Raw genomic sequence first — 16,650 nt, 5'->3', positions numbered from 1 at the left:
CAAGTAATGTAGAATCAAATAGTAAAAGCTAGCAAACATTTACCTGTACACTAATACCTCGGAAACAACTTTATGGTGTGTAGCGAAGGGTTGTTTCCGTGCCACTGTCACGTTCTATTTTTACGTTTCCCTTTTCCATATTCCCTCTTGTCAATTTTTTAGCCCATAGCCTCATATTTCGTCATCTGGCATTTTAGGTTTCGAGTGACGGTTGAGTGAAGACACCACAGTGTGATCTTCATCAGCGAAACAACTTCCGAAGAATCTATCTTTTCTGTTTAACCCCTTTTGTAGAGGAATACCACTGAGGAAATATAGAGAGACGGCATTTGAAGCTGATTGCAGAGTAATTCTACTGCAGCCAACACGCATTTAGCGTAAGGATCACGAAGATAAGAGAAATTAGGGCTCATTCTGAGACATGTAGACCGTCGTTTTTCTCTCGCTCTATTTGCAAGTGGAACAGGAAAGGAAATGACTGGTAGTGGTACAGGGTACCTCCGCCACACACTCTGCAGTGGTTTGCGGAATATGTTATGTAGATGTAGATTTAGGTTTCAATGCTTTTACGATGTCTGGGAGTACGGTCAGCTGGGTTTCATGAGTTTACTGGTCTAATTTAAGAGCAAAACTGCTTCAAATCTGTATCAGATCCGTAGACAGAATTTTACTTTCCAATCCGCAGAATGCTTCACGACTCTCAGTACACTAATTTTGGATTATTTAGGTTTATATTTGTCTGTGAGGTTTTGGCTACGTTTAAACCAGTGGCGAAGCCCTGTTTTTTGTGTTTTTTTCTTTTTTTTTCGCAGTACCTTTCTAGTGCGCCTGTCGAATCACGGCGGTTCTTTCCCACCCGTCAAAAGTTTGCTCGGCACACATTCGTCTAAGTTGTACTGCACAATACTGTTTAACTTTCTCCATTTTTTTCGGTATTTTCCGTCTCAGAGCTGAATGTTTGGTGTTAAATGCAAAGCTAATCTGAAATCTGTTTCTTGTTTTTATATTCCTACTTACACCTGTAGTTACTGTTGCTACAACGGTACTGCGATCACTGAACCCAACTCTACGTTAAATGACTGGCTAACACACCTTTAACTCTTATCTTCATCCTAACAATTTCGCATTTGGATTCTGTACTAATCTAAATAGGTATTATCGTGTTATGTGCAGCAAAAAAAAAAAAAAAAACACACCTCCCCCACTGGTGCCTAGTCTATCTTTGTGATATATTGTGATATACGCTGAGGTCGCATAAGTTCAAAATGTTCAAATGTGTGTGAAATCTTATGGGACTTAACTGCTAGGGTCATCAGTCCCTAAGCTTACACACTACTTAACCTAAATTATCCTAAGGACAAACACACACACCCATGCCCGAGGGAGGACTCGAACTTCCGCCGGGACCAGCCGCACAGTCCATGACTGCAGCGCCATAGACCGTTCGGCTAATCCCACGCAGCATCGCAAAAGTCATAGGATTCCTCCTAATCTAGTTTCGGATTGCCCAGCTTCGCGCAACAACACGGCCTACCATGGACTCAACAAGTTGTTGGAAGTCCACTGGAGAAATGCTTAGCCATGCTGCATGTACAGCCGTCCGTAACGACGAAATCGTTGCCAGTGCAGGATTTTGGGCACGAAATGATCGTTTATGCCCCATAAATGTTCGATGGGATTCATGTAGGGCGATCTGGGCGGCCAAATCATTCGCTCGAATTATCCATAAAGTTCTTCAAACCAACCGTCAATAATTTTTGCCCGGTGATACGGCTCATTGTCATCCACAGAAATTCCATCAATATTTGGCAACGTGAGTCGATGAATGGTTGCAAACGTACTCCAAGTAACCGAGCATAACAATTTCCAGTCAGTGACCAATCCATTTGGTCCAGAGGACCCAGTCAATACCGTGTACATACAGCCCACATCATTATGTAGCTCCCATCAATTTGCACTGTGCCTTGTTGACAAATTGGGGCCATGCCTTCGCGGGATATGCGCCACACCCCAGCCCTATCGTCAACTAGCTCTTAGTAATGGAAATCGGGACTCGTCTGACGAGGCCACGGTTTGGGGTTCAACCGATATGGTCAGAGCCCAGGAGACGCGCTGCAGGTGAAGTCGTGCTGTTGGCAAAGGCATCCGCGTCGGTCTTCTGCTGCCGCAGCCCAATAACACCAAATATCGCCGCACTGGCCCAAGGGATACATTCGTCGTACTTCCCAGATTGATTTATGCGATTTTTCACACAGTGTTGCTTTTCTGTTAGCAATGACATCTATACGCAAACGCCGCTGCTCTCTGTCGGTAAGTGAAGGCCGTCGGCCAGTGTGTAGTGCAGCAACTCGGCGTGGTGAGAAGTAATGCCTGATATTGCACAATCCTGACACTGTGGATCTCGGAATACTGAATTCTCTAACGCTTCCCAAAACTGATTTCTTAATTCCTGTCGTGTGGCCATAATAACACCGGGAATCTTTTCACAGAAATCACCTGAGCAGAAACGGCAGCTCCTCCAATATGTTGCCCTTTTATACCTTGTGTATGTGATAATACCGCTCTTTGTATATTGTATATTGCTATGACTTTTGTTATCTCAGTGTACAGGTGCTGCACAAAAATTGTCGAATCGCCTCAAACACAACACATTACCGTTTCTGATGCAGTGTAGCAAAGTCGTTGGCATTCAAAACAGCTTACGGATGTCTTGGAATAGATAAGTAAAGCCCTGTTTGGTTCTCAGGGGAATCTTATACCATTCTTCCTACAAAAGAGTCAGTAACAAGTTCAGGTAACAGTAATGGGTGTGAATAGCGATCAAGCTCCATTCTCTCTAATTTACACCACAAAGACGCAATAAAATAAATATCTGGTGACTGTGGTAGCCGGAGGAGATGCAACAGTTTAGCTTCGTGCTCTTAAAACCAGTAATTTGCGATGTGAGCAGTGTGACAGAGGCCATGTCGTTCTCGTCTTGGAACACAGCATCACCACTGGGGAATAAACACTGTACCATGGAATGGACAGTATCAACCACAATGGTCACATAATCCTTGGGAGAAGTGCGATCTTGAAGAATACCGATGGGTCCCGTAGAATACGACAATATGGTTATCTAACTCATCACCGAACCCCGCCACGTTTCAGACTTGAGGCATAAACTCGGCCAAAAGTTGGGAACTGTGTGCAACAAGACTAATCTCACGAAATTCTTATTCTCTGGGCGCTGAACATAGAGGGAAACCAAACTGTTTTATTTGCTTCAAACTCACGTACTCCCCAGCTATAATCTACCCTGTCTGTTTAGTCCTGTTTCATACTTACAGTAATCGGAAGAAGTCAGCAGTAATCAGGAGCCATCATGTTTACCGCGATCTTCAAAAGCTGAATGTGTGCAAGTAGGAGCTGCGCTACAAGTTAGATGATGTGTCAACTGAACGCTATCGGAGACACTGTTAAGGGAAAGGAAATGTAGCGGTTAACAAGCGTAAATGTAATGCGAGGAAGAGTGGACGTTTTATACATTACTTTATGATTGCTACTTCGAGAATTTCAAGTACTTTTGATAAGACGAACTCAGGTGACGGAGGCATGACTTTCGATTCGAGCAGCTATGTATTAACTTCGATTTATCGTTTTTTGCATGCTAAATAAGTACAAAAACTATTTTAGAGACCTCAATCTCATTTAAGGCCACAAAATGTAAAATACTATAAAGATACGTTGTAAGGTTATCATTAGCAAACTCAAAATTTTCTTGTCTTATCTGTGCATTTATCTGTCTGTATCTGAAGGCGAAAACTACTAAAGGGATTCTGATACGGGCTCCACTAAACAAGTGGACTGATTCTCGAGGAAGGTTTGTTTGAGTAATTAATGCCGCTACACCAGGAAAATGATGAGGCCGTGGATACGTAGTATTACCAGCGAGAAGTCAGGACACGTCGCTAGTATGAATGTAAAGAAGTACAATTTTCTGAATCTCTATTTGATAAGTTTACAGAACACATGCCGAACAACATCAAAGTGATAAGGAATTTGACGATTTCTTTGTTAATGATTCTCATCGACATCTGCACACATACTGTGTAAGGTGCCATGTACATTGCGGAGGTTACATTGTTCGACGAAGTCCTTCTCTTTCCTGCTCCATTCGCAAATGATTGTCTCTATACTTCCATACGAGCTCCAGTCTCTCATATCTTCTCGTCTTCGTGATCGTCAAACAAGATGTGCGTTATTGGCAGCAGAAGCGTTCTGCAATCTGTCAAAGATGTCGGCTGTCTAATCTTTTTCAAAAATGGCTCTGAGCACTATGGGACTTAACATCTGTGGTCATCAGTCCCCTAGAATTTAGAACTACTTAAACCTAACTAACCTAAGGACATCACAAACATCCATGCCCGAGGCAGGATTCGAACCTGCGACCGTAGCAGTCCCGCGGTTCCGGACTGAGCGCCTGAACCGCTAGACCACCGCGGCCGGCTAATCTTTCTCAACAGCGTTTCAACAAAAAGAACTTCTTTCCTCCAGGGATTCCCGTTTCAGTTTACGAAGAATTTCTGTAACACCAGCGTGCTGTTAAAACATATCGATAACGATTCAATCAACGCGCCGTTGAATTGTTTCGAGGTTTTAGTTTAATCCAAAAGGTAGGGATACAAACTACTCGAGCAGTACTCAAGAATGGGTCACTCATGTTTTCTGTAAATAATTTACGAGGGTTGCCCAGAAAGTAATGCAGCACATTTTTTTTTTCTCAGTCGAAAACAATGCTACGAATGCGAAACGTTACGTATATATTATTTGAAGTAGCATGACTGAGCGCGCCAAGTTTCCGCCACTTCCGACAGATGGCGTATAATCCATTCATCATAAGAATAAACCTGATGTAAACAAACACAACGCAATGATTGCTCAGAAGCCGTGGCATACGTACACTGGTGCTGTAACGCTGTTGGAAGTAGGTCCTACTTATGTTTCAGATATCTTATTACTAAGTTACGTTACATAAAACTTTAAGATATTCAAATGTATTAACAGCCATCAACGTTTTCCTTAATAATGTTTTAGCTACGTAGTTTTTATTTCAAAAATCGTGTACAGTCACAGCCTCTGCACTGTTGTTGCCTGATTGTCGCGCTGATAATGCGCAGTATGAAAATGGCTGAGGCTGCTTTCTGTTCCGTAGTGAAACACGCGTGTGGAACACGGTTAAAAAGTGCCGAGAAATAGGCTGTTCTTAATGTTTTTCATCTATTTACGGAGATAATCGGCTTTGAAGTGTTCTCAGTGTTGTAAATAATAGATTTCAGCTATCAGTCGTCCTTTAGAAATTTTGGTGGCAGATCTAGATTTCAATTCATTGTGGATGAAGCCCGACCAACAGGCAATACATACATTGATCAAAAATGATAGTGCATTGAGAGTGGCTAGTTTATAGCTGAAATCTAGATCTGCCAATAACATTTCTAAACGACGACTTATAGCTGAAATCTATTACTTACAAGTCAATATAACAGTCACTGCGTGCAACAGCCTCTGAATGGAGGGTAACCTGATTCTCAGTGTTGTGTATAATGCAGTTCACTGATTTGCATTGAAAGTGTAGCGCAGTCAGTAGCATAATGGATTGTGAAACAATTGCAGTTGTTCGTGGTGTAGTTCAAATCCCCACCGTATCATTTTCTTTTTCTCGTTCAATTGAAATACCCACATCTCGTAATTATATAACTCATCACCATTTTTTATGAATAATGTACAGCTTCTTGTTTCTATTTACATACTGGACGCGAAATTCCTGTTTCCATATCCAATACAAGTTGTTTATTATCGATGTTTTATGAAAGACAGTTCATAAAAGTTGTTGAAATTGAGAAAAGATAACAATTTAATTTTTAAAGCAAAAAATGCAAAACCAAATTCTCTTTGTATGGACTATGTCCTTCGTTTTACACCACAGAGATAGATACGTGACGTAGAAACATGAAAAGCAATCATTTTCACAACACCGAACACATCGTAGAAACGCTGCATTTTTACATTTGCTACTGTACCATTACAATATGAGCCCAACAGAACTGATCCGGAGTCAAGCTGCGGGAACTGCCCCTAGAAGTAACAAGCTGCTAGACGTACTGGAACTGTTTTATCACACGTCATTGCCGAACGCTGGCGGGATATAGAACGGTCGTCATAAAAGAAAAAGAGAAAATGTTGCGCCTGGTTGGCGGGCTTGTCATATATTCCCAAAGTTCAAACTACGCGGCATTGTCGCTATTCGAGATAGTTGTGTATCTTTCAACAGATCATGGTTCATATCCCAAACATTTGCATCGAGTAGAATGAAAAAGAAAATTGAGGATGTTTTAGATAATGATCGGTTTGGCTTTAGGAAAGGTAAAGGAACCAGAGAGGCAATTCGGACGTTGCGGTTGATAATGGAGGGAAGAATAAAGAAAAATCAAGACACGTTCATAAGATTTGTCGACCAAGAAAAAGCGTCCGACAATACAAAATGGCGCAAGATGTTCAAAATTCTAAGTAATATAGGGGGAAGCTTTAGGTAGAGTAGGGTAATACACAATATGTACAAGAGTCAAGAAGGAATAATAACAACAGATGACCGAAAACGAAGTGCTTGGATTAAAAAGGGTGTAAGACAGGAATGTAGTCTTTCGCCCCTACTTTTCGATCTGTACATCGAAGAAGCAATGATGGAAATAAAAGATAGGTTCAGGAGTTGGATTAAAATTGAAGGTGAAAAGATATCAATGATATGATTCTCCGTTGGGATTGATATCCTGAGCGGAAATGAAAAAGAATTACATGATCTGATGAATGGAATGAACAGCGTAATGAGTACAGAATGTGGACAGAGAGTAAATCGAAGAAAGGTGAAAGTAATGAGAAGTAGCAGAAATGAGAGCAGAGAGAAACTTAACATCAGGATTGGTGGCCACGAAGTACATGAAGTGAACGAATTTTACTACTTAGGCCGCAAAATAACAAATGACAGAAGGAACAAGGAGGACATCGTAAGCAGACTAGCAAAAATAGCATTCCTGTCCAGGAGGCGTCTAATAGTGTCAAACATAGGCCTTAATCTGAGGAAGAAATTTTTGTGAATGTATATGTGGTTGTGTGGTAGTGAAACATTGACTGTGGGAAAACCGGAACAGATGAGAATCGAAGCATTTAAGATGTGGTGTTACAGACGAATGTTGAAAATGAGGTGGATCAATAAGGTAAGGAATGAGGAGGTTCTGCTCAGAATGGGAGAGGAAAGGAATATGTGGAAAACATTGACAATGGCAAGGGACAGGATGGTAGTACATCTGTTAAGACATCGTCGAATGACTTCCATTGTGTTGATGGAGTTGTAGAGGGCAAAACTGTAAAAGAGATCGGAATACTTCGAGGACGTAATTGCCAGTGCTACTCGGAGATGAAGAGACTGACACAGGAGAAGAATTTGTGGCAGGTCGCATCAAACCAGTCAGAAGACTCATGACTAAAAAAAAGAAGCAAAGTATGTAATAACACACTAATTTGTGAATATGGAAAGTTCCGTTGACCATGTTCAGTTGCCTTCTTTTTTCAGGTAAAGAGACACTGTAGACAGTTTGACTGCAAACAGTTATAAGGGACCAAAACGTATGGACGACGGTTGATATGATTGCACATACAATATCTGAAAGGTAACGGCTTTGCTTTCATTTAATGAGATCAAGTGGAAGCTCTTCATATCAAATAACGCCAACAAATCGCAAGAAACATTTCTTCCAATACTGACGCTGATAGTCATTTACAATTTTAATTAAGCAGAAAACTTAAAGAAACATTAAAAAAGGAAAGAAAGGAAGTATGCTACGGCCACCCAAGCAGGTATGCGCAAAGTCGAGGATTGCCAGGGCGCGCACGGACCAGTTTGAGCAATGTAGAATATTGTAGCAACGATCGGTTTATAAGTAGGTATAATTGTTGTTAGTCGGCAAACCTCGAGTAATTCCGAGGCTGCCAGTAATATATATAGTAATATAAGCTGGAAGTTATTCATTTGGAACATGAGTTGATCCCTTTCAATTTTTTCACTTGATTCTTATTTTTAGTTTTATCTCTACGTCAGTAGTACCAATAGGTGCTGTTAACGTAATTTGTAGCTATATACAAAATATAAATCATTGTGTATCACCATGATTATTGTGTATGTACAATCTGTTTACAGTATCCAGATAACAGTTCAGAAATTCGTGGCAATAAACGGAAAATGGACTGAACTGCTGATTTAGGGTAGGTTAGGGTACTCACTTGACCTCCAGAGCGAGCGCAATGATGCCTGCAGCGAGGGGCGCTGCGGCAGACGTGCCCGTGTGCCGGATGGTGCACGAGTTGCGCAGGTCCGTCGTGGCCTGCACACAGAAACGTATGTAGGTTATAGCGAAGCATTCGAGGTGGTCAGTGAATGCATAGCGTGAATTAACCAATGGAACGGCGCTGATGTTGGCCGTTCTGCGTAGCAAGGTCGTCGCCTGATTTTACACATTGAATTAGACTGAAGGGGTCCAGACAGCCTGATTATCACCCAGGTGTACCTACAAAGTACGTAAACAAACAATGTGCGACGATAATCTCATGATATGCTTAGCGACATTGTAATCTAAATTTACACGTGTGTCGTCCCACGTTGAGGCCATTGTCGGACAACAGTAGCGCACTGTCAGAAGACAGCGCATACCTCAGGTTTCCTGCAAACGTAATCCTGCAGCGACGAGGATAACGTGTGCATTACAGCGTGCGGGTGAAATGGGTACGCTACTGGAAACGTATTCTAAAGCGGGAAAGTACGAGGGCAGTTCAATAAGTAATGCAACACATTTTTTTCTGAAACAGGGGTTGTTTTATTCAGCATTGAAATACACCAGGTTATTCCCCAATCTTTTAGCTACGCAACACTATTTTTCAACGTAATCTCCATTCAATGCTACGGCCTTACGCCACCTTGAAATGAGGGTCTGTATGCCTGCACGGTACCATTCCACTGGTCGATGTCGGAGCCAACGTTCATCATCCGCGTGGTGCCTCCCACGGATTGCGTCCTTCATTGGGCCAAACATATGGAAATCCGACGGTGCGAGATCGGGGCTGTAGGGTGCATGAGGAAGAACAGTCCACTGAAGTTTTGTGAGCTCCTCTCGGGTGCGAAGTCTTGTGTGAGGTCTTGCGTTGTCATGAAGAAGGAGAAGTTCGTTCAGATTTTTGTGCCTACGAACACGCTGAAGTCGTTTCTTCAATTTCTGAAGAGTAGCACAATACACTTCAGAGTTGATCGTTTGACCATGGGGAAGGACATCGAACAGAATAACCCCTTCAGCGTCCCAGAAGACTGTAACCATGACTTTACCGGCTGAGGGTATGGCTTTAAACTTTTTCTTGGTAGGGGAGTGGGTGTGGCGCCACTCCATTGATTGCCGTTTTGTTTCAGCTTCGAAGTGATGAACCCATGTTTCATCGCCTGTAACAATCTTTGACAAGAAATTGTCACCCTCAGCCACATGACGAGCAAGCAATTCCGCACAGATGGTTCTCCTTTGCTCTTTATGGTGTTCGGTTAGACAACGAGGGACCCAGCGGGAACAAACCTTTGAATATCCCAAATGGTGAACAATTGTGACAGCACTACCAACAGAGATGTCAAGTTGAGCACTGAGTTGTTTGATGATGATCCGTCGATCATCTCGAACGAGTGTGTTCGCACGCTCCGCAATTGCAGGAGTCACAGCTGTGCACGGTCGGCCCGCACGCGGGAGATCAGACAGTCTTGCTTGACCTTGCGGCGATGATGACACACGCTTTGCCCAACGACTCACCGTGCTTTTGTCCACTGCCAGATCACCGTAGACATTCTGCAAGCGCCTATGAATATCTGAGATGCCCTGGTTTTCCGCCAAAAGAAACTCGATCACTGCCCGTTGTTTGCAACGCACGTCCGTTACAGACGCCATTTTAACAGCTCCGTACAGCGCTGCCACCTGTCGGAAGTCAATGAAACTATACGAGACGAAGCGGGAATGTTTGAAAATATTCCACAAGAAATTTCCGGTTTTTTCAACCAAAATTGGCCGAGAAAAAAAATGTGTTGCATTACTTATTGAACTGCCCTCGTAAGATACCTGCGCGAAATACGCCTCAATTGTACACAGATTTACGGTGAAATTCTCACGGTGTGTAGACCAGTGGGTAGGCCAGACCTACTAAGGAGACTGCCTACACTACGCTTGTCCATCCTCTTTTAGAATACTGCTGCGCGGTGTGGGATCCTTACAAGATAGGACTGACTGAGTACATCTAAAAAGTTTAAGGAATGGCAGCACGTGTTGTATTATCGCGAAATATGGGAGAGAGTGTCACAGAAATGATACAGGATTTGGGCTGTACATCATTAAAAGAGAGGCGTTTTTCGTTGCGACGGAATCTTCTCACGAAATTCCAATCACCAAATTTTTCCTCCGAATGCGAAAATATTTTGTTGACACCGAACTACATAGGGAGGAACGATCACCAAGATCAAATAAGGGAAATCAGAGGTCGTACGGAAAGATGCAGGTGTTCATTCTTTCCGCGCGCTATACGAGATTGGAATAATAGAGAATTGTGAAGGTGGTTCGATGAACTCTCTGCCAGGCACTTAAATGTGATTTGCAGAGTACTCATGTAGATGTAGATGTATGTCACACTTTGAGAGAGGATGCACAGACTAGGTGATGCTGATCGGGAGCGACGGCCATCGACTCCGGCCACAGACGACAGTGTCAGGCAATCGAGACAGTGATTGGTGGCAGTCCCACAGTGACTATGGCAGACATTGCCCTGTAGATGCGCGTCTCAATAGGCAGTACTCACTCCATCCTTCGTCATCGTCTGTAGCATCGGAAGTTGCGCTCTCGCCGGGTTTCGCCATCACTGTCACCTGAACGCTAATGAGTCTCTGGAGTTCCCTATGCGTTATTCCGTGGACAACAATGATTTCCCAAGCCGCATCATCATGACCGACGAGACATGGCTCCATCGTACCACACGTGCAACGAGGAGAGCATCTATAGAGTGGAGATTCACCTCTCCGCCTACGTGATAGAAATGCAATGTTGCGCCATCAGCAGGGAAGGTCATGGCTAACGTTTTCTTCGACTATGAAGGAATTGTGGACACAAAGTTTATGGCAAACGGCACAACCACCATTGCTAATTCAAACTATGCAACAATCACATTGCTGCTCACATTGCTGCGCAACGCCATAAACAAGAAGAGCCTTGGAAAATTAAGCAAAGGCATAAATGATCTTTTGGATAGGGTGGATAGCAATGTGCGGCTGTTTGCTGATTATGCTGTGGTGTACGGGAAGATGTCATCGTTGGGTGACTGATGGAGGATACAACATGGCTTGGACAGTATTTGAGATTGGTGTAAAGAATTGCAGCTAACTCTAAATATAGATAAATGTAAATTAATGCAGATGAATAGGAAAAATAACCCCGTAATGTTTGAATACTGCATTAGTAGTGCAGCGCTTGAAACAGTCACGTCGATTAAATATTTGGGCGTAACACTACAGAGCAGTATGAAGTGGGACAAGCATGTAATGGAAGTTGTGGGGAAGGCGGGTAGTCGTCTTCGGTTCATTGGTAGAAGTTTGGGAAGATGTGGTTCATCTGTAAAGGAGACCACTTACAAAACACTAATACGACCTATTCTTGAGTACTGCTCGAGCGTTTGGGATCCCTATCAGGTAGGATTGAGGGAGGAAATACACTCCTGGAAATGGAAAAAAGAACACATTGACACCGGTGTGTCAGACCCACCATACTCGCTCCGGACACTGCGAGAGGGCTGTACAAGCAATGATCACACGCACGGCACAGCGGACACACCAGGAACCGCGGTGTTGGCCGTCGAATGGCGCTAGCTGCGCAGCATTTGTGCACCGCCGCCGTCAGTGTCAGCCAGTTTGCCGTGGCATACGGAGCTCCATCGCAGTCTTTAACACTGGTAGCATGCCGCGACAGCGTGGACGTGAACCGTATGTGCAGTTGACGGACTTTGAGCGAGGGCGTATAGTGGGCATGCGGGAGGCCGGGTGGACGTACCGCCGAATTGCTCAACACGTGGGGCGTGAGGTCTCCACAGTACATCGATGTTGTCGCCAGTGGTCGGCGGAAGGTGCACGTGCCCGTCGACCTGGGACTGGACCGCAGCGACGCACGGATGCACGCCAAGACCGTAGGATCCTACGCAGTGCCGTAGGGGACCGCACCGCCACTTCCCAGCAAATTAGGGACACTGTTGCTCCTGGGGTATCGGCGAGGACCATTCGCAACCGTCTCCATGAAGCTGGGCTACGGTCCCGCACACCGTTAGGCCGTCTTCCGCTCACGCCCCAACATCGTGCAGCCCGTCTCCAGTGGTGTCGCGACAGGCGTGAATGGAGGGACGAATGGAGACGTGTCGTCTTCAGCGATGAGAGTCGCTTCTGCCTTGGTGCCAATGATGGTCGTATGCGTGTTTGGCGCCGTGCAGGTGAGCGCCACAATCAGGACTGCATACGACCGAGGCACACAGGGCCAACACCCGGCATCATGGTGTGGGGAGCGATCTCCTACACTGGCCGTACACCACTGGTGATCGTCGAGGGGACACTGAATAGTGCACGGTACATCCAAACCGTCATCGAACCCATCGTTCTACCATTCCTAGACCGGCAAGGGAACTTGCTGTTCCAACAGGACAATGCACGTCCGCATGTATCCCGTGCCACCCAACTTGCTCCAGAAGGTGTAAGTCAACTACCCTGGCCAGCAAGATCTCCGGATCTGTCCCCCATTGAGCATGTTTGGGACTGGATGAAGCGTCGTCTCACGCGGTTTGCACGTCCAGCACGAACGCTGGTCCAACTGAGGCGCCAGGTGGAAATGGCATGGCAAGCCGTTCCACAGGACTACATCCAGCATCTCTACGATCGTCTCCATGGGAGAATAGCAACCTGCATTGCTGTGAAAGGTGGATATACACTATACTAGTGCCGACATTGTGCATGCTCTGTTGCCTGTGTCTATGTGCCTGTGGTTCTGTCAGTGTGATCATGTGATGTATCTGACCCCAGGAATGTGTCAATAAAGTTTCCCCTTCCTGGGACAATGAATTCACGGTGTTCTTATTTCAATTTCCGGGAGTGTAGAAGCAATTCAGAGGCGAGCTGCTAGATTTGTTACTGGTAGGTTTGATCAACACGCGAGTGTTACGTAAATGCTTCAGCAACTCGGCTGGGAGTCTCTGGAGGACAGGAGACGTTCCTTTCGTGAATCGCTACTGAGGAAATTTAGAGAACCAGCATTTGAGGCTGACTGCAGTACAATTTTACTGCCGCCAACTTATATTTCGCGGAAAGACCACAAAGATAAGATAAGAGAGATTAGGGCTCGTACAGAGGCATATAGGCAGTCACTTTTCCCTTGTTCTGCTTGGGAGTGGAACAGGGAGAGAAGATGCTTGTTGTGGTACGAGGTACCCTCCGCCACGCACCATATGGTGGATTGCGGAGTATGTATGTAGATGTAGATCAATTACACATGGTATGTTAATGATGCCACAATTTATCTTAGAGATGTGTTTCACCAAACACAATGAATGACAAGCGAGTTTCACTGAAAAGCCTTCGGTATCAATTGAGTAGTAAATACGGAAGAGTGTCACTATGTAGAGCTCTGTACTAAAATGTGGAGGGATCGTGAAGTAAGTAATGTTAGAATAGATAAAATTCCACGCACTTAAATTCACGTACTTAAACCAGGAAGCAAGATACTTTGCGTCTAAGATATGCAGAGATCGTTAAATATTCATCGGTGCTTCAAAGTAGCGCAATGAAATGTTACACATGGTATGTTAATGATGCCACAATTTCTCTTATAGATGTGTTTCACCAAACACAATGAATGACAAGCGAGTTTCACTGAAAAGCCTTCGGTATCAATTGAGTAGTAAATAGGGAAGAGTGTCACTATGTAGAGCTCTGTACTAAAATGTGGAGGGATCGTGAAGTAAGTAATGTTAGAATAGATAAAATTCCACGCACTTAAATTCACGTACTTAAACCAGGAAGCGGGATACTTTGCGTCTAAGATATGCAGAGATCGTTAAATATTCATCGGTGCTTCAAAGTAGCGCAATGAAATGTAACACAAGAACTCCAGTCTTTCGAGGTACAAAACCTTAAAATAAAATGTAAACACAAATCCTTAAGGGATAGTCAAATGAAAAAGAGACACACCGAAAAATGTAATTAAACTATTCATTATTCCAAAAGTAATCCCCTCAGCTGTTAATAAATTTATCCCACTCTGATACAAGACGAACAATGCTTTCATTGGGAAATGGCCCACATGTTGCCAAGTTCGGTTCGACTACGGAGCAAAAGTTTCGCTGATAAGCCGTCACACATCCTCCTCGCGGTATCGATTTCCACACTTGTCTGATGATGTTACGAGCCGACCGTTGCATGCATAAGTACAACTAGTTCTGATATCCGAGCTCGTTTGTGATTGTATCTGCTTTCTAAGTTGTTGTAGCCTCTGACGATGCCTACTGCATTACGCAAATAAAAATGCCTTTTTGTGGGCGCTGATGACCACGCTGTTTAGCGCCCGAAAACCTCAACCCACACACACACACACACACACCTTGTTTTTGAGTTTCAACATTGTGTTGACACAGCAGCAGCAATGATTTTTATATTTCATTAAGCGCTTATTGTCAGATATGTCACAGTTGCAGTAATGTATATCTGGCGACTAGTTTTGAACCAACCGGTTCATTCTCAATCCTAGCGTACTAAGGCTACAGAAACAACAGTACATAGTTGTCTGTGGACAGTGAATACAAACGTACAAATGTGGGAATACAATAAAAACAGTTCAAATGTGACAGAAATTAATTATCTGAATTTAGACATGACTGCATTGAGCCGTTCACGGTGGCCGAGCGGTTCAGGGCGCTTCAGTCCGGAACCGCTCGAATGCTACGGTCGCAGGTTCGAATCCTGCCTCGGGCATGGGTATGTGTGATGTTCTTAGGTTAGTTAGGTTTAAGTAGTTCTACGTTCTAGGGGACTGATGACCTCAGATGCTAAGTTCCATAGTGCTCAGAGCCATTTGAACCATTTGACTGCATTGAATGTGCGTCATCTTAATAACAAGCATCAATTTGGCAAGAAACACTTTACTATATAAATTGAAGGTGGAGGGGGCAGAACGGAAAGGAAATGGAAGGAAATCTGATATCAGCTGCATCGGAATTTTATACGAAATGAGTGAAAATGCGTGGCGAACAGGGATTCGAACCTGGTACCTGTTGCAAGGTAGTTGCGATAGCCACTGCGCCACCCGGACAGTGTTTATCGCAAATGGACAGACAATCACAGCACGCTACCCTGCCGACTCACATTCCCTCATAGCACCATCATTCCACAGTCCCTGTCTCTGTCCTCTATGCTCGCTAATTTTATTCCCACTGGAGGTCGAAAGAAATGTGCATCCGCACTGAAGATTTTGGATTCATCGCCCATCGAAGCGAATCAGTTAGCTGAATGCGTGTTGCCTGTTCTTTCGAATACGTCTGAAAGAACAGACACTACGCATTTACGTAACTAATAAAATGTTCGCAGATGACTATCTCAATCAACACGTGTCTATTTAGCAAGACAGAATCAAAATGGAGGTCAACACAGTCAACAGTACCAGGAAACTTTCGGTGGCGTAAGTTACATGCCTAATGTACAAGCACACGTCCGCAACCAATGGGCGCGCCGCTTTGTAAATGTGGATCGCCAAAGCACGATTATTAACCTCTTCGTCAACTTAGTGAATGACTATGGCAAACTTACAAGTATTACACAAACACAAATAATAGTTATGTATACGCGTTACATATTTGAACGTAAAACTAGTGTTTCATGTTCAAGTGCGCACCCATGGCCAAAGGGTGCATCGAATTTTATAAGAGGCATGGCAACGCTTTTATTAATCAGTCACAAGCAATATAAAATACAAAAAAGATAAATAATTTCAATTATATTTGTTGCTACATTACAAATTTTGCGTCATACATACACATTGTTGTCATCTAAGAGTAACATAGCTCACTTATATAAACTATTTAAAAATACACTTTGTTTAATTAGAAAATGAGTTTTGTAAAAAAAGCATTACATAGTCCTAATAAAAGAGCATCTGATGGCCCAGAATCATTATGTTATCTCGTCATGCGCGACCGCATTGAGATCGCCTTGTCCTGTAATGATAGTGGGTATCTGTTCGTGTGAATCCTATTGTTATAAATTACACAGGACGAATACTCAAGCATTTTACATAATTTTAAACAATTTCGCGTCACTCGTCATACAGGCTGTATGCACAACCCTTTTCATATCTTACCTCCATGAATTGCGGCACCTGTAAGATTCAAGTGTAGTAATATGACAAATTTACTAGCTAGACATGCTAATCGAATACAATTTAGTGCTATGAGATCCACTACAAAGCGCTCTCATACGAAACAATGTGCTATACGTCACATAGTCCGCAGTAATATTGTGAGGTC

The 16,650-nt window shown here is 43.7% G+C and overlaps 1 protein-coding gene across 2 annotated transcripts in view; it reads right to left on the bottom strand.

Annotated features, from left to right (window-relative positions):
* The window catches only part of LOC124804929 (neuroendocrine convertase 1-like), a 499,313-nt gene that overhangs the window by 108,244 nt on the left and 374,419 nt on the right, over window positions 1–16,650 (bottom strand). For both annotated transcript variants that reach the window (XM_047265304.1, XM_047265305.1), the window contains exon 9: window positions 8,314–8,414. In XM_047265304.1, the coding sequence (XP_047121260.1) occupies window positions 8,314–8,414 (101 nt within the window). The remainder of the gene's footprint in view (window positions 1–8,313; window positions 8,415–16,650) is intronic.

This window comes from Schistocerca piceifrons, chromosome 7 (assembly GCF_021461385.2).
Source record: "Schistocerca piceifrons isolate TAMUIC-IGC-003096 chromosome 7, iqSchPice1.1, whole genome shotgun sequence".
In the NCBI taxonomy this organism is placed as follows: Eukaryota; Metazoa; Arthropoda; class Insecta; order Orthoptera; family Acrididae; genus Schistocerca; species Schistocerca piceifrons.
The sequence above is the reverse complement of the archived record's forward strand: the minus strand, read 5'-3'. Positions and strand labels throughout refer to the sequence as shown.